The 17,802-nt window shown below is 35.1% G+C and overlaps 1 protein-coding gene across 2 annotated transcripts in view; it reads left to right on the top strand.

Annotated features, from left to right (window-relative positions):
* Nucleotides 1-17,517, top strand: part of POLK (DNA polymerase kappa) — a 34,176-nt gene extending 16,659 nt beyond the window's left edge. For both annotated transcript variants that reach the window (XM_080362044.1, XM_080362045.1), the window contains exons 5-15: nt 283-414; nt 2,112-2,265; nt 4,518-4,733; nt 6,322-6,446; nt 6,629-6,795; nt 8,997-9,029; nt 10,919-11,015; nt 12,258-12,429; nt 13,291-14,247; nt 15,381-15,432; nt 15,575-17,517. In XM_080362044.1, coding sequence (XP_080218170.1) covers nt 283-414; nt 2,112-2,265; nt 4,518-4,733; nt 6,322-6,446; nt 6,629-6,795; nt 8,997-9,029; nt 10,919-11,015; nt 12,258-12,429; nt 13,291-14,247; nt 15,381-15,432; nt 15,575-15,659 — 2,190 coding nt within the window. In that variant the 3' untranslated portion in view covers nt 15,660-17,517. The remainder of the gene's footprint in view (nt 1-282; nt 415-2,111; nt 2,266-4,517; nt 4,734-6,321; nt 6,447-6,628; nt 6,796-8,996; nt 9,030-10,918; nt 11,016-12,257; nt 12,430-13,290; nt 14,248-15,380; nt 15,433-15,574) is intronic.
* Nucleotides 17,518-17,802: the final 285 nt, after the last annotated feature.

Genomic DNA, 17,802 nt, shown 5'->3' with positions numbered 1-17,802 from the left:
ACTTTTATACAGAGAATTTTTATAAGTATGGAAAAAATAACAAAAATAAAGAGAAAACATCTGTTCTTACATTAGATCATGTAAGCTAGATTTTATTTTTCAGTAAAAAGTGTACTGATTAAAGCTTAAAGGATGTAAACAGATTGAAAGACAGAAGAATGCATGTAAACTCTCAGCATTGTTAGTCTTTTCTGTGTGGAGATACGTGATTAGAACTTGATTAATTACCGCAAAACTTAGAACTTCATTACTAAACACTAAACTTATTTCGTTTCTCCTAAGTCCACTTCAAATTACCATGCTAGGAGATTTGGTGTACGTGCAGCCATGCCTGGATTTATTGCTAAAAAGCTTTGTCCACATCTAACCATAGTACCACTAAACTTTGAAAAATACGGCAAAGTGAGTAAAGAGGTAAGTCTGAAAGTGCTCTCTAATCAAAATTTCACTGTACTTGGTTTTAGACTGTATCAATACCTCAGTTATAGGTAGTATGTAAAGTGTTAGTTTAAATATTTAACTCTTCAATGATGTGGCTTTAAACATAAGTTAAACAAAATATTGGTGCCTTTGGGCAAGGAGATCTTGCTATTTTACTGCAGTCAGTAGTGATACTGATAGAGATTTTTAAAATTGTATAGTGGTACCGCTTGAGCCTTATAATTTTTAAAACTTCAAAACTGTGGAGCATAATCTAATTACTCAGAAGCTGCAAGTACATAGGAAACATGGAGATAATAATTTCATACAATGCATAGTCATCTTTTCAAATGCTAATTACTGCAGAGAGAAGCAAAGAGCATTTAGTGAGTTCTAAATGCAGATTAATTTGTTTTAAAAGAAGAGACCTGAAATAAAGAGGAAAAAAGAGATTGTGAGAAAATAAATCAGATTTTTTTTTTTTTTAACTGAAGTAATTTTAGTTAGTACCAGGGGAAATACTTAGGATACCCAAAATTGTGGTGAGTTTTTTGTTTGTTTTGTTTTTGAAGAAAAGGAGGATGGGAAAAGAAAATAAAACAATCTTTTGGAGGTCTTAAATCAAACTAGTGCATGGCATAAGTCTCCTGACTTTAATAAAAGTATGCCAAGATTTTTTTTCTATGAAGCCTCAATCTTTTCACATAAATGAAGTAAGCTTCTTTACTCATTTTGATCTTATCTGATTTTTCTCACTTTTTTTATAAAAAGGCATGTATAAATAGGAGTATTTCAGCGTGGGTTTGAACTTGTTAAGAGTCTTGGATTTCATGATATGTATTTCATTTGGTTTTGATGGGGAAAAGTATTAAAGGCTTGGGTTAATTTTAATTTTCAGTTATGTTTTTCTCTTAGGAATTGCGTTAAATATTTAAATTTATTTCATTTTGTCATTAAAAGTTGAGCAATGAGTCCTACCTTTAATCAGTTTCAGAAAGATGAAGTGCATGTGAATAAATGTTGTGATACCTAAGAATTTGACCAAAACCTGTAGAGAAAACATGATGCAGTCAAATTTTCCTTTTGTTAAAAAAAAAACAACAAAAAAAAAAAAGCAGGGGTGGAGGCGGAATGGAAGAGGGAAGAGACAAAAGGTAGAGATTTTATTTTGACCATTTAATTTTTATGTTTCCTTTTGGGATGATGTATTTATCACTAAACATGTTTCTAACAAATTTTGCTTGTGGTTTTAGACAGTGCTTTAAACATTGACTATAACATTAGTTTGAGTATAATTTAAAATAATTGTTTTGTTCTGGCTTTAACCTTTGCATGTATGATATCTGGCACACAGTGCACAGAAAGGTGCATCAGTTCTGAGGCCAGAGTTTTATTCAGATAGTTACTGCAGTGTCTGTGAAACTAGTGCCTGTGGGGTCCTCCACTGATCTTAATACCTCTGCAGTAAAATACACTGCTCAAAATCTGTTTAGTTCTCACTTATTGATATCTTGCTCCTTGTAAGAAGCAGTACTACAAATTTCCAATATCAATAGTTTGTTCTATAGTTATCTTTAAAATTGATTGGTCATCTTGAAGTTTCAGAGTATGTTTGTTCACTTAATAATTGTGTGTCAAGATCCACTCTTACAGCAACAAGGCTTTAATACTTCCACTGTGTGTTTATAAAGGTTAGAGAAATATTGAGTGAATATGATCCAAATTTTATGCCAATGGGCCTAGATGAAGCCTACCTGAACATAACAGAGCACTTAGAGGAAAGACAGAACTGGCCTGAAGATAGGAGAAGATTCTTTTTTAACACAGAAAGCACTACAGAAAAAGGTAATCAAATTAATCTCTTTTCATGCAGTCACCTGACACTGAGGGGAGAGATGTTTTTTTCACGGATCATTGGCAGAATGATGGCAACCCTAAATTGTAGTTACAATTTAAGTTTTATTTTCTTAACAGGAAATTATGATTACTATAGCATGAGATTTATGATCAGAATAGCACAGGATTTCTACAAGCAGAATCAATGTAGTACAATATAGAAGTAGCATAATACTGTATTTGTAATACAAGCTAAGTTGTAATTTCTAATCACGTAGACCCTCTGCAGATTCGGTTGGATCTTAGTACGTGGTCTGCTGTATAAATATAAATATCATAATCTAGACTCAAAAATCACGTAAAAGCATGCGAGTCCCTCCTTCAGTCCTCAGAGGAGGCAGACGGTGGTGGGGGCATCCCTGGCCACCCAGGGGTCCCGGCCTCACTGTCCAGCAGCCGTTCTGGTCCAAGTTCCCCTTTAGGACTTGTAACTGCTCTGTTTTACAGACAGTGTCCTGGGAGCTGTTACGTTTCCCTGTTCCGTGGTGGGGGCACCAACACCACCAGGTTGGGCAGGTGCTGGAACCTTCAGGGCTGACAAGGGAGTAACGGGCCTGGTGCCCAGGAACCTGTGACCGATAGGGAAGGGAAGAAGTAGCCTGTTTGGTTTGTTTGCTTGGTGCACAGGGGCTTCAGGGACTGGTAAGGAGGGGAAAAGGAACAAACATGCGACCTGCTCGATCCCAGAGAATGGCTGCTTGCCTTATAAAATCACACTAGTTATTGTAACCACGCTACCAGGGGTTGGGAGCAGGGGCTGCCAGTCAGATATGAATGTAATGTAAGCTCCAGATGAGCTGCATCCATAGGGCAGATACTTAAGTCCTTGCATAATTCACCCTTGTGTAGACTCTCTACCTTCCATTTGTTAGTTTACAGGTTAACTTCTTCCACTACTCACCCATGCATAAAAGGTGTGCTGCAGATGATTCGGACTCGAAGGATATTTTTTTTCACTTGAGTAAAATGTGTGAAAAGTGGTACTAGGCTTACTAAAACAAATTGCATGATTTATGTGTATATTTTTCTTTTACAATTTAACATGATAATTTTGCAACTAAATAGTAAAAATCCTATTACTTAAGGAGGTATAGAATAAACAAATTTTCTGTTCTAGAGGTTATTGTATTTTGCAAAGATGTTTCCTAAAGTGCTATAGTGAGTCCTGCACATCAGAAACATGAGAACTTGTCTGCAAAGGCAGTGTGCATAAGCTCTAGTTACATGATTATTTTATAAGACTAAAAATGTATAAAGTACAGTGCACTGCAGGAGTTACAGTAATGGTTAAGGTATGACTGGATTTCACTTGTCTCTAGAAGATGGAGTTGGAACCACATCCACAGTTGTATACCCAATCAGGAATAATAAAAAAGGAGTTGTACAAATGGTTGCTCAAAGCCCAAACCAGAACATTTAGATTATCAGTATTCAAAAATTATGTAAATAACCATTAAGAGGATAATCAAGGCTACACTGTTACTTAAAAGCATTAATAGAATGGAAAGAAACAAACTGACAGTCTTTACAAAACTGATATCCCTGATGTGTAGTCACATGGCTCTTCATACTTCTCTAACCTCTTTGTTTTTCTGAAACACAAACAACAAGCACTCAGAATGTGAAACCATAGTAGTAAAATGGGTAGAGTCAGACAAAGGGCTTCTGATATTACTTGATGATGGCAGTTGAAAACAAGAAGCTCACCAGGCTGGTGGCTCTAGAATGAGATATTCCAGAACCCTAATTTTCTTTGGAGAATATTGAAAAACTTCTGTAAAATATGTGTCCGTCTGTGTGTCGTTCCCCCCACCCCCACCCCACCCCCCCACCCCCCCCCCCCAAAAAAAGGAAGTATCTGGCCTTTACTGTGGTATGAAATAAAAAACACCAAAATTTTGATGTTTTTCTGCTGCTACAGCAACAGACCATTAAACTTTGTTGCTTTTTCTTGAGCTATGTCCAGTCTCCTAGCCAGTTTTTCCAATCTCAGCCAAGGTCAAATTGTACTAAGAACAAAGCAGTTAGGACTCTCATTTCTTCAAACAAAAAGCAGTGCAATTGCTTTGGATAAATATTTTTTTTCCTCAAACAAATAAATAAAATTGCTAATGAACTCTCTTCAGCCAGTGCAAAATGAAATCATCAAAATATATGTTTTGGTTCAATGGGTTAATTGGTTGTGTTTCTGTCTAACACAGATAAAGGTGATGTAAATATGTCTGCCAAATCTGACAAAGATGGATACTCTTCTTCACCAGTACTGTTTGAAGACAACACACCTCTGATGGATGACGACCCTGAACGAAGACATCAGTCAGAGGAAAATTCGGTTGTCTTTGGAAATTCTGCAGAGGAAGTTGTGAAGGAAATTCGGTTTAGGATTGAGCAGAAAACTCAGCTGACTGCTAGTGCAGGTATTCAGACATGTATTAATAATAATGCTTTTGTACTTCCACAATGTCTTGTACTCTAATCTCAGAGGGCATTAAGAAATCAGCATTGCCACAGCGTTCTTGTGGTGCAAAGAAATATGGTCTCTTTGCAAGTCCTCACAGACTGTGACTTTAGCATGTTTCAAGAGATATTATGGCTATCAAAGCCACTCTTGGTTGGTTTTGTTTGTTTGTTTGTTTAATCATATAAACTATTATATAATCTTTTTGCTTCTTTATTCTTTAAATGTAACTAGTGTGGAAGAATGACCAGTGCACTCAGGATCTGATCGTAGCACTGGTGGTTGTTTTAGTGCTTCATGTAAACTGTTTTCATAAGCCAGTTGTCATACTGAAATCTGTCACTGATTGCTAAATTGCTGTTTGAATAGCAGATCCATATTATTAAGTATTTCTAAGAGTTGTCCACATTGTTCCTTTCTTAAGACAATGAAAAATTCATTTAAAAGTTAGCTCTCAGAGAAGTATGTGTTGAAGTTAGTAAACTGTTCACTAGTTTTTTGGTATTTATCATTCAAGTTTTACATCTTTTGACTTCAGACAACCTACCTGTAAATCTCAACTGTTTTGATAGTAATCTGGATTAGGTGACCGAAAAAGTTGTATGTCCCTAGCCACTTAGTCTGGGTGACATTTGAACTGCCTTGTGAATAATCTGGATTAGGTGACTGAAAAAGTTGTATGTCCCTAGCCACTTAGTCTGGGTGACATTTGAACTGCCTTGTGAATAATCTGGATTAGGTGACTGAAAAAGTTGTATGTCCCTAGCCACTTAGTCTGGGTGACATTTGAACTGCCTTGTGAACCAGGTCAGTGAGGCCTCGGAGAATGGTGAGCTTTATGAAGCAGATGTGGAAGCCAGGGAAGTGTTGAATGTAAGCAGAGGTAAAGGGACAGCTAGCAGGAAGAAGCAGGATGATACCCCCCTTCCATGTATGTTATCTTATGACTGGTAGCAAAATAATAATTATGTTCTGCTGAAAGTTTGACTTCCTAAGGATAAGTTAGTGTTTAGAAAACCAACATAGCTTTCATATCATAGCTTTCATATCTAGCATTTTAAGACCAAAACTGAAAAAGTTATATTTTGTCAGAATTAGTCTTTTTGCTGAAATGCAAGGAATAAATATCTCCTCATTAAGAGTTCTTTATAACTCTTGTAAGCATTTCCTTTTGTCTTACTGTAAACACTGTCATAAAATGTTTCAATCATGTAACTGATGTTATTTTTAAACCCTTGGTATTTAACCCCTCATGACTGGTTAGTGCATGTTGTGTTACTTTGACTGTCTTAAAATAGTAGGAACACTTCATCTGGTGCATCCATTATGTTTAATCTACCACTTGTGTTTATGTTCTCAAACGTCTATTACAAAATGTTTTTGCAGAATTGTGACAAATCTGGTTATCAGTTATTGTAATTCTTGTGCTTATATTTAGTCTTCGCCAAATGTGTAGACTGCTATTGTGCTTTTAAATATTGAACAGCTGAAATTAAACACTGCCTTGTATTTTTAAAAAATATGCTTTGTGTTTGTTTGTTTTTAAGGAATAGCACCGAATACAATGTTAGCAAAAATGTGCAGTGATTGTAATAAACCTAATGGGCAATACAAAATTCCTCCTGAGAGACAAGCTGTGCTAGACTTCCTGAAAGATTTGCCCATTCGAAAGGTAAGAGATACTACGACATTTAGCATGCAGTCATGTAGGTTCCATATGTTCTAAAACCAAGATTTCTACTGAAGAAATATACTTTTCTAGGTAATCTGCCCAGTTCCGTTTGATTTAAATTGTCCTTGGTATTGGATTACAAAAGGAAAGTTTCTAACATAATGATACTTATTATTTTTCAGGTGCCAGGTATAGGAAAAGTAACAGAGAAGATGTTAAAAGCCCTGGGAATCGTTACTTGCTCAGAACTTTACCAGCAGAGGGCACTGCTTTCTCTTCTTTTTTCAGAAACATCTTGGCGTAATTTCTTGGATATTTCCCTTGGTTTGGGTTCAACACATTTGGAAAAGTATGTTTTGGGTTTTTTTTTCTCCTGCATTTACGTTTTTATAAGTTTTTCCTTGTATATGTCACATACTGTACATTTCAATACATATTTTATTGACAAATATTATGAAAATTTGTCTTATTTAATATATTTTAAAACATCTCTGATACCTGTTATTGTTACATTTACGGTTGAGATACACACTACAGCCAAACAGTAAAGAACAAAAGTTTGTACAGCCATGTCTAATACATGAAATCCAAAATGTCTGTCAGAGAAGTTGTACATAAGTGTGTATCAAGAGATCAAGTCAATATCATTTAGGATAACCTCATAATTACTAGAACAGCTAATGAGAAATGAGTTATCCTAAGCAAAGGTGTTCAGTCTTGTTTTTCTATAAAAGCAATAAATTAATATATTTGTTGGTTTTTATTGTTTTCTGATTGTAATTAAAATTGCATTGATTTCTGATCTTCTCTAGCGGTAAATTGTTATATTTCTAAGGAACATAAGTGAAATTTCTGTATCTCCTATTGTGTTTATGTACATATTTGTAATGATCAACTTGTGAATTTGCTGAAATAGAACTAAAGGTTTTTATATCCTTTTTCATATCTGTTCCTTTAAGGTTTCTACTACTTTAATGCCTTTTTAGCCTCCTGTTTGGGAGAGAAGAAATCAATCCTGCTAGTGAATACATCTTTTCAATTATATGTCTCATTTTTAAGCCTGTTCTGAGGACAAACATGGAGAACTTATTCTTAAAAATAAAAACCATGGCATTTTACTGGTTTTCTAACCAAGAGTCTTAATTTAAGATTGAATCCTTTATTTTAAATATCCCTTTCTTAAAAAATCTTTTTATCTTTCCTGTGTTGCTGAAATTCTATTTTAAAATTGCTTGCCAGTTATTTGATTTCATTAGGAGTTCCAAAGTGTCTTAGGTACTTCTGAAAGACCTACTCTGACAGTAACAGATCTTCAGTTTTTTCCATTTGACTACAACATAATATATAGTTAGCAGTTTGTAGACCAGTAAAGTGCTAGCACAAATCTTTGTGTGTTTTGGTTTTTGTGTGTTTTTTTTTTTTTTTTAAATTTCAGAAGTATGTTGAACTGAAACAGAATACGCAGTAAGACTGACTTTGTGGTGACTTGATAAAAGATAAAATGTGGTTTTCCAAATGTTTCTGTTAAGATAGTGCAACCTTAAATGATCCTTTAATAATTCGGGCACTTTCTCCCTTTATTCACCCTGTTTAGAGATTGTACAGTCTGGGTAACCTCCCAGTACATTTGAAAAAAAAAGAGCATTTCAAAAGCCAAGATTATCTTTGTGTAGGGGAACACATTTTTAATGATCTTATCAAATAAATTTATTCTTAGTTTTGTTTTTATGAGCACAAACTTGATTTCAGCGATTTTACTGTGGAGAAAGTAAGCCTGTAATGTATTATCACCGGAGTCCTCAGTAAATAGTTCATCTTATCGTCATTATCTTTGACCACCTTCTTTTAGGGAAATCTGAGGATACTAGATTTGTTATTTCCAATACTTAAAAACAGAAGAAGGACCTGAAAAGAAAATTGTTTGCACAGGTCCTTATATGCAGAAGAGTTGTTAAATGATGCTCAATTAAAACCAGAAATAAAAAAAAACGGTCAACCAAACAAACAAATCCTTAATACATCACCTTTAACATGGGCAGTAATTTAGACAGAAAGCAAACTAATTCCTCAGATAAACAAATATTCAGATGAACATAGTATTTTCAGGATTTTAATGGCACTGCTTCACAGTTACAGCTAGGTCAGGCAGCATAGGTTTTGTAGTTAGTTTCATTTTTAATTAAGATTCCTTCTAATATCAGAGGGGAGTTTTGTTGAAGGTTTGGTTTATGGTTTTGTTCATTTGGGGATTTTTTTTTTTTTTTTTTTTAATTTGTTGTTTGTTGTTTTTTTCCCAAACTTCATTTTTCTTGACATCTCCAGCTGATCTATCTTTACATATCTACAGTAGTTTAAATTAAAAAAAAAAAAATCTCAATTTTGCACTCAAACTTGATGTACAAGATTTGTAGAAAAAGTTGACACCCAGATTTTATAGAAGAGGCTGCTGTTTGCTATTGAAGCATGATTGGTTGACTCAGAGTTTATTGAAAAGATAATATTTCTAGGTAAAGTGAGTAAAATAAATTGTTCTTTTTTTTTTTTTTAAAGGGATGGAGAAAGAAAAAGTATGAGCACTGAAAGGTATGCATCTTTAATATTGAAAAAAAATGCATTAATCACTAAACCTACATAATGTCAAGTAGCACTGTTGTGTATCTAAATGTGTTAGAAAAAAAAACAAAAAACCTCCACAAAAACAACAACAGAAAAAAACCCCAACACATTTACAACCAGCTTACTAAATCAGAATCAAGCTTTCGTTAGTTTTTTTTTCTGGACTTTGGAATACTGTGGAGGTACTTCTCTCACTTTGAGTGTTCTCTTTTCTCCTAATCTAATTCTCCTAATGCATTTAATGCATCAAAGCGGTCTTTAAGCCATAATATAGGGTGGAAATATATAAAGGCTAGAATTTTTTTATATGTTATAGTTTAATGTCAATATCAGTCTAGTAGCCTGCAGTCACATGCACAGCAAGTATGGCATAAGGTAGACTTGCAAAGCAGACAGTAACTTTGCATGGTTAACTAAAATTGGTTACGTGTCCTAAATTTTAAGGTTTTATCAGTGTAAAGTTCCTTAAGAAGGTGGTGGATGTAATTTTCAAAAGTTCATTTTTAAAAAGAAAATATTCCAAGGAGAATGTATAGAGCACCGTAATAATTATCCCTACCCCCATGTATTGTGTCTTCTTACAAACGATTCTCATTCCTATTGAGACTTAGTAGTTGTGGACAGTTTAAATAAGCCCTGTAAGATTTGGTGCCACTAGAGCTGAGAAATTTATGACAATAGTCTTGTGCAGGTTTGCAGACAGACAGATAATCTGAGTAGTCTATTGTACCTTTCTGCTTTTCTGCCTTCTCTTTTTCCCTAAGGGAAACTGTTTCAGACCAGAGACGTCAATGGGCTGATAAGATCATGAAACTAGTTTATATGGGGGGAGGAGATGGGCCTGAAATATCTTTCTCTCTGTCATGCCCCTTCCAAACTTATGACTTTCACAGCTTCCCCATTACTGCAGCATTGCAATGCTGTAAATCACTGCAGCCTTGCCAGGATAACATGAGTTACTCCTTGGATAATGGCATGGGACCTACAGTAAAATACTCATCCTGTTTGGCAGCATGCAAATGATCTTAGGGGAATGTGAATCATAATAGAGGATAACTTTTCAATACAATTAGGTAAACCTGATATAACTGAGAGATGTGAAATCCAGGGTAACTGTATAAAATTTGCACTTGTACATTCAAAGCCTGGCACGACACAATGGATCTCTGAGACCTTTCCAAAAACACCTGATGGCTGTAAATTTTGCTTCCCACTTTTCCTGAAACCAGTGTTAATGGAAAGTTGTCTTTCATGTTACTACTAAAAAGCAAATGCAGAAAAACAACAACAAAAAACCCTGTAATTCCCCTGTCTAGCAAAGGCAGTTAGCAGTGGTTTTGGCAGAAAGATAGTTCTGCCTCCTCCAAGGCTAGACGTAATTATCCTAGCTGGGATCTTTTTCTCAGCATCTGAATTATTTATTTCTGATCCTAGGCACTGATGTTGACTTTCTAATCCTTCCTTTCTTCTGATGTTACACAGCACTGTACAGAGGAGATTAAATACAAATGGCTGGTTCTGTGAATTCAGTTGTTATTAGTATCCTCTCTTGCATATATTATAGCATTAAATATATAGCACCTTAACTCTCATACATTTTCAAATAGTGCATGAAAAATTGAACACCAAATTGTTTCAGTATTTGAAAGCCTTTCAAATACATTTTGAAACAAATAAATGTGCACGAATGTTTCTGTATAGTATTTGTATGAATATTTGTTTTCCCTTGAAGTAATCATTCAAACCTACACAACCTTTTTTGATGTAGATATGTTTAACTGTACTAAAAATAATTTTAGATGACAGGCACTGAACAAATTTTAGGACTCGCACTGAAAAAAATACCTTTATCTTAGAACATTCAGTGAAATGAACACAGCAGAAGACCAGTACAGCTTGTGTCGAGAACTCTGCAGAGACCTTGCTCAGGAGCTACAGAAAGAGGGGCTTAAGGTATTTATATTATTCCCTGTTTACTTACAAAAAGACAATACTTTGCACTCAAACTTATTAAATGCAGCATTAATGTGAGTGCTTTCAGCAGGATCATACCATGTGATCTATCTTCAGAAGTGTCCATTCATTAATTTTCAGATGTTTAGAATGATTTAGGCAGCATTTTGTTCAGGTGACTAATAATATGTGGAATATGTGGAAAAAATTAAAGTAGTTAAGCAAGTTATTTAGCATATAAGCATTTTATGCTAAAAGCAATGTTTATAAGCAAATAATAGAGCTGATTGTCCGTGAGATATGCTTTGGTCAATCATGTAATACTAATGTGTTTAAAACACCACATTTCTCTCTCATATTCATATAGGATTCAGTCAATAGCCAGTAGACTAATTTATGAAGTTTACATGTTGCTGACAAGTTGGTCACACCATTCAAGGGTATTAATGGTGGCCACAGTCCCTGTATTCCTTCTCCCCAAATTTTTTTTCATTATCTAGAAAGAACAGTTCATATTTTCTATAGAGGTCTTTATGATAAAGTGACGAATAACATTCAAGATGCAAAAGACTTGCTATTAGTCTTCTTCAGCCATAAAAGATTGTTTCAAAAGATGACATATTGAAAGGGAAATCATCAGCTCAGAAGGACAAAGGAATAAGCTTACAAAGGCACCCTAACAAAAGGAGTGCCATTTATTTACATTTCAGTGGACACAATCACACTAATGGTTTGGAAGGTGTTCCTGGGGGAATATCTGTGCCAGACACAGATACTACGTATGGCTTTGAAAGCACCATGCAGAAGGAAGGATGTTTTCATTGAATCCTTCATTGGATATCATGCATCCCTAGTAGTTTTCCCAGCAAAGTTAAGATATCTGTCTCTGAAAGCGTCTAAGTGAGGTAATGATTTTTTTTTTTTTTTTTTTTTTTGTAGACAGGGTAGAAGCTGTGACTGTAGCCAGAGCATGAAACCTATTTAACATGTGCTGGTGGCACATGGTCTGCTGGGAATCGTAGAGAAATGACCCAGTTCAGAGAATTCGACTTTGGCATCAGTTTAGGAGCAAGTGCAGAATCTTGCAGGCAGATTCTTGGCAGTGTCCATTGCTGCACACAGATAAGCACACATTCCTGACTATGGTTTTAGGGCCCTTGTATAGATTATGCGTAATTGTTTTTGTGCTGTTTATGCTGAACGTTTTCTTTTTCTTTTTCTTTTTTTCCCGTCACCTCCCAGGGTAAAACTGTTACCTTGAAGCTGAAGAATGTGAACTTCGAAGTGAAAACAAGAGCTTCAACTGTACTCTCTTCTGTTTCTACTGAGGAGGAAATATTTGCTGTTGCTAAAGACTTGTTAGGAACAGAAATTGATAGTGTTGCTCCTCATCCTTTACGGATAAGACTTATGGGTAAAATATTTCAAACACGTTCTTCCTGTTCAGAATTAGGTCTTACAGTGTATGAATGTAATAGACTATGCTCTAAAGTAGAATTGGTATAAATGGCTTTATCCTTTCTCCATTACCTTGGTAGTTTTTGCAAAGTGAATCAAGTCTAGAGTGCTGAATACTTAGGAAGGTTTTACTAACTGAGGTTGTGCTTTTCCTAACACTTGTTGGCCTTGGAACAACATGCACATTGACATGAGAGTAGAATCTTAACACATAGCAGTGCTTAATTCTGCTGCCATGAAAGAGCTTTTAAATCTGCCTTGCACCACAGCAACAGGTAGTTTCTGTCCATAACATCTTGTAGAAACAAATGCTTTAAAAAAAAAAAAAAGTGCTTATGGATCTGAAGATGCTGTGTTCTGCAAGAAATTCGAAAATTACAGTTAAAAGTAAATTCTAAGACCCATGTGTTTCAGATGCTTACACATTCTGCTTGAACCTTTCAGTAATATATAAAGATTACTTGTCTGTGGTATTAGAATGGGCTGAAGAAAAAAATATTTTGTTGGGGAAACTTAATGCAAAACTCTAATTCAGACTGAATTCTAGGTAATTATTTTAAGTTTATAGCCTCATGTTGTGGTGTAATCAGTTAAAACTTCATGGGTGTTGAAATGAATAGTATGATTGGCAAGTGTTTGGGTCTGAAAAAATTATATAGAACTTGTGATGCATTGTTAGCATTTGCAGGTAGTACAGCTTCCATTTAGAGATAAAATGCTCTTGTATTGAGTGGGTGTATACCTCAAAAGGTGTTAATTAAGAGTTATTATCAAGTTTTCATAGAATTGGTATTATAAATCTGTTTTTCATCATTAGGTGTACGAGTATCAGGATTTCTAAGTGAAGAAGAGAAGAAGTACCAACAAAAAAGCATTACAAGTTTCCTAAAATCAGGAAGAGAAGTTGGTTTTCTTAGTCTTCAGCCAGGGATGTCCAACCAAGAATGTTTCACAAAGAATTCAGAAGCATCTCCCAGAGGGAGTTTTTTTGATAAAAAGCGAGCTGCAAGGCAGCTAAACAGGGAGAATTTTTCTCCAAATGAAACTGTAGGTAAACAAGCTTTTCATGATAGGAAATCATCAGCAAAATTTGTGGAAGAAACGAAGAAAGTCACAGACTTGCAGAATTCTAATGTATGTAAGATCTTCACCTGCCCTGTTTGCTTTGAGGAGCAAAGCAGCAATAATTTGGAAGAGCTTAATAGGCATATTGATGAGTGCCTCAATGGAACTTTTATTAAAGATACTGTGGAAATGTCCAAGAATAACAATTCAGGAGAAAGTACACTTAACTTTCTACCACAAGTTAAAAATGAAAATGTTGATGAGTGTCAAAAAAATAAAAAAGATCAATTAGCAGGATCAGACCAGTCTGCAAGTACATCTGACACAGCTACTAGCAATAGCACAGATAAATTCACCCAGGTAATATCTGATAAACCTAACAGAGAAAGACAGCCTAGCAATCTCAGTGATATGGCTAGAAATGTGTGTATGAAACAGTGTCTCTTCCCCATAAGAATTTCACAAGACAATGAAGACCATTTTGAAAAAACTGAACATACAGAAGAAACTAGTTCATCTTGTTTCTTTGAAGCCAAAGAAGAGAGTGTTCTTGTTTGTCCAGTTTGTAATTCAGAACAGAAAACCACCAGTCTTGTGTCATTTAACAGACATGTGGATGTCTGCTTAAATAAAGGTCTTATCCAGGAACTGACAGAAAAAAAAGATTTTCCCACTAAGACCTATCATATGGAAAACTCAGACAGAGTTGGTGAGTATGCACTTCAGGATATATTTGATTCCTCAAATGATCTGTTTGTACACTTAAAATAATTTGGTAATGGTATATTTGGAACTTCGCAGGTCTTTGAGGTTTCTGCAACAAATTCATTTGAATAAGGCCTGTGTAAGAGCGAATATTTTTATTTTAAAAATTGTCAAATCAGTTTTCATGATGAACTAGTTTTATGAATGTGATGGTAGTTATACAGTGCATTCTCATTTACCATGATGGTGACATAGGAATTACAGCTCATTTCTGTAAATTGCCTGTTTGCTAACCCCAGCCATGTTCAGAAAGGTGTTAGTAAGGCTTCTGATATTGAAGGGAAAATGAATGAAAACATCTTCAGGCTGGATTGTTTCAGAGATTCAGTTGACAGGAAAGTTCCATTATGTAATGTGGAAGCAAAACCAGAGAGATGGTGAACTAAAGCATAAAGGCAAGAACTTGCAAGAGTGTTTTACATCCAATGAATGTAACATAACTGTACCTGTAACATGCCAAGTGTTTTCTCTTTTTGATGAAGAGTCAGTCTTTGGTCAGGTTACAACACATGGGCATGTAGTTAAGTATCTGTTTAAAGTACCTTTTCCTTGATGTAGCTTCGAAGCTTTATAAGAGGAAAGGAAAATGTTAGTGTGTTAGAATTATGAAAACACAATTAAGACTTACAATATGAATCTATTACACAGAAAATTTTATAGGCAGTGTTGTTATTGCGTGTGAAAACAAGCTTTGTTTTAAATTAAAAACTTGCTGTTGGCAGAGATTCTTTTTTTCCTCCCTGCAGGATAAAAAAAATAATTAAAAATATGTTTTTCAACAGCCACCTTGAAAATCAACTACTATTGCTGAGAACTAAAAGAAGGTTCAGATTAATCCCTTACAATTCAGTAAACTAAAGTCTTTTCAGTTGCCTCTTTTAAAAGCGTTATTATAAACTACAGTACTCAAACTGCAGACAATAAGATGTTGTCTGCTCCTTGAAATATTGCATTCACTTATGTTCAAAAAACACAGCTTTAGCTAAAACTGTCCTTTCAAATGTGCTGCCATATATGTAATTTCTGAAGCTTTCTTTCTTTATTGAAGTCATTTTGTTGTTTACAATTACTTTTCAGGAGGTTTAAGCAAAGGACAGCAATGCACAAATCCATCACAAGGAACAAAAAGGTAGGGGTTTTCTGGAAACTTGACTACACAACTCATTTTAAAACAATAAACTTTAGAAAAATATTCAGTATTGTAAGAGTTGTGTAGATATGCATTGTATATTTTAACCTCTTACTGTTTTTTATTCTCTCTTCAACTTTAGGTCTGGACTAACAACTTCACAGTCAGTATCAAAAAAGGCGAAGTGGAGCAATTCCAAGCATACAATAGAAAAGTTTTTTAAATGACTGTGTGGCAACATATTCAATATGAAGTATTTCATAGTATTTTATGACTGCAAATTCCTTTAGTGTTGTTGGTGGACTGGATGCAGGAGCCTGTCACTTTGGAGCCATTGCATGCATGTGTAGAAAGAACGTGATATTTGAGATAGAAGAAGAGGTGAACCTGAGTTTGGGGCACGTGATGGGTTTTGGGGTGCTTTTTTTTATTTTCCCAGTTGTTTCCAAGAATCAAAATTCTCTCGCACTTCAACTTTGTTTATATTGAACATGTGGGGATCTTTGTTAGAGTCACGAGCAGCCTCATGAATTCTCTCTGCTGTTGAACAAAGAGAACGGGGATTAGAGCTGCCATTGAAACAGCCTGTAGGGCAAAAAGGCAGGTATCATTAGCTGGGGTGCCATGCTGTGCTTACTGAAGGCCCTGTTCCCACACCTGACCTGCCTTCTCCGTGTTGGCTGTATTGGCTGTTTAGCCATAGTAGCTCAGGCTGACACTGCCTTGGACAATTAAACACCAAATTTAATTGTGGTACTAGGTGTGTGATAACAAAGAAGAGCTGAGTTGCTTCATTTCAGCTTATGAACATCTGCCTTCTCAGTGGACACAAACACTGACTGGTCTTGCAGTTTCAAAGGAAAAGATCAATAATTTGAAGCACAGTCAAGCTTTCATTGTTGTCGTGGAAAGTGACTTCAGTACAAGTTGATGGACCAGCCCTGAAGGACTCATTGTGATGAGAAGCAGGATGACTGCATTGATTTTAAAAAATGTTAATAAGCCTGTTGATGAAAGAGGGATTTCTCCAGGTTAGTCACACAAATACTATTTGATCATTGGGCTTTCCAAAGAGACTGAGAACTTCAGTTTTCTTCACAATTATGAAATAGTTACACATCAGTAGCACTAAATTTACTCTAAATAAAAGGTCTCATGGTGCAATAATAATATGAATGATGTGCAAATATGCAAGATGCTGAACTTTTTTATTGCTTATTTATCTTTTTCTTTGAAATTATTTTGTATTTCTGAATAAACAATCTTATGAGTGCATATGTGGAAGGAGGAAGTTGTTAAAGTGCAAATATTTCTGTTCACACCAAATGGCTTATATGTGGATGGTTTATTATAATTAAATATTTATCAGGATAATAATTTATGATAACAGTGTGTTTCTTAAAAGTTACACGAACAACATCAAACCCTGTATGAATTATAAACTGCTTTTTCATTGCAAAATCTTTAAAAGAAGCAGCTACTATAGAAACGTGTTTTGTTGTTTAATTGTATTGGAAGTGTTTGGGGGTTTGCTTGATTTTAAATAAATGAATTTGTACCTGGTACATTTTAGATGCCCAGGCTAAGTCCAGAATGTGGGGGTTTTGTTTCCAAATTTGTTGGAATGACTTCACCATCTCTACTTGCTCACCTCTTTGATTGCCAGGTGCCACTGTACCCACAGGTCTGTCATTTGGACTCAGGTCAGTGTTTCCTTATCTGCTTTGGACCGGGTCAGCTGGCCTGATTCAGACTATGTAAGCTGAATCAGTTGACTTTTTCTAAACCAAATCAGTAAGCATTCAGCATGAGCTCTTCTATTGACAGAGGTGGGAACTAGAAACTTTTGGTAGGAAAGACATAAAAGCAACTCAGGGAACAATGACTTAAGCTAGTGCTGCTGTTTAGAAAGTGAACATCTGTCCCTTTATAAGTTTGTATCTGTCTGATTCAATAAAAAAGTGTAGACTCTAAGTATTACCTTGTCGTTTTGTGTTTTTCTTTAAAATGTATTTTTACATATGCATTACTTAGCAAAAAGTAAACTACTATAAGTACTTGAACAAGTGAAATTGGTTTGGTTTAACCTGAGTAGTTGTCATACTATCAGTTTAAAAAAAAGAAGTAAGTTAAAGTCATGGAGTATGTTAGAGTTAATGTGAAAATAAAACCCTCACTATGATTCTAATGCCAGAAAGGTCTCTTTTTGAGATGTGTGTAAAAATAGAGCTTTTGGAGAGGTTATTCTGTGTGCTTAGAGAAAGTGCTTCGTGAAATTATTGGAATGTTTTCCATGTAAATTATTTACTGCCATGAAAAACAGAAACCTTTTTTTCTATTCCTTATAGGTTATCATGGCAACTTTATTAC

Source organism: Nesoenas mayeri (genome assembly GCF_963082525.1).
Source record: "Nesoenas mayeri genome assembly, chromosome: Z".
NCBI classification, from domain to species: domain Eukaryota; kingdom Metazoa; phylum Chordata; class Aves; order Columbiformes; family Columbidae; genus Nesoenas; species Nesoenas mayeri.
The sequence above is the reverse complement of the archived record's forward strand: the minus strand, read 5'-3'. Positions and strand labels throughout refer to the sequence as shown.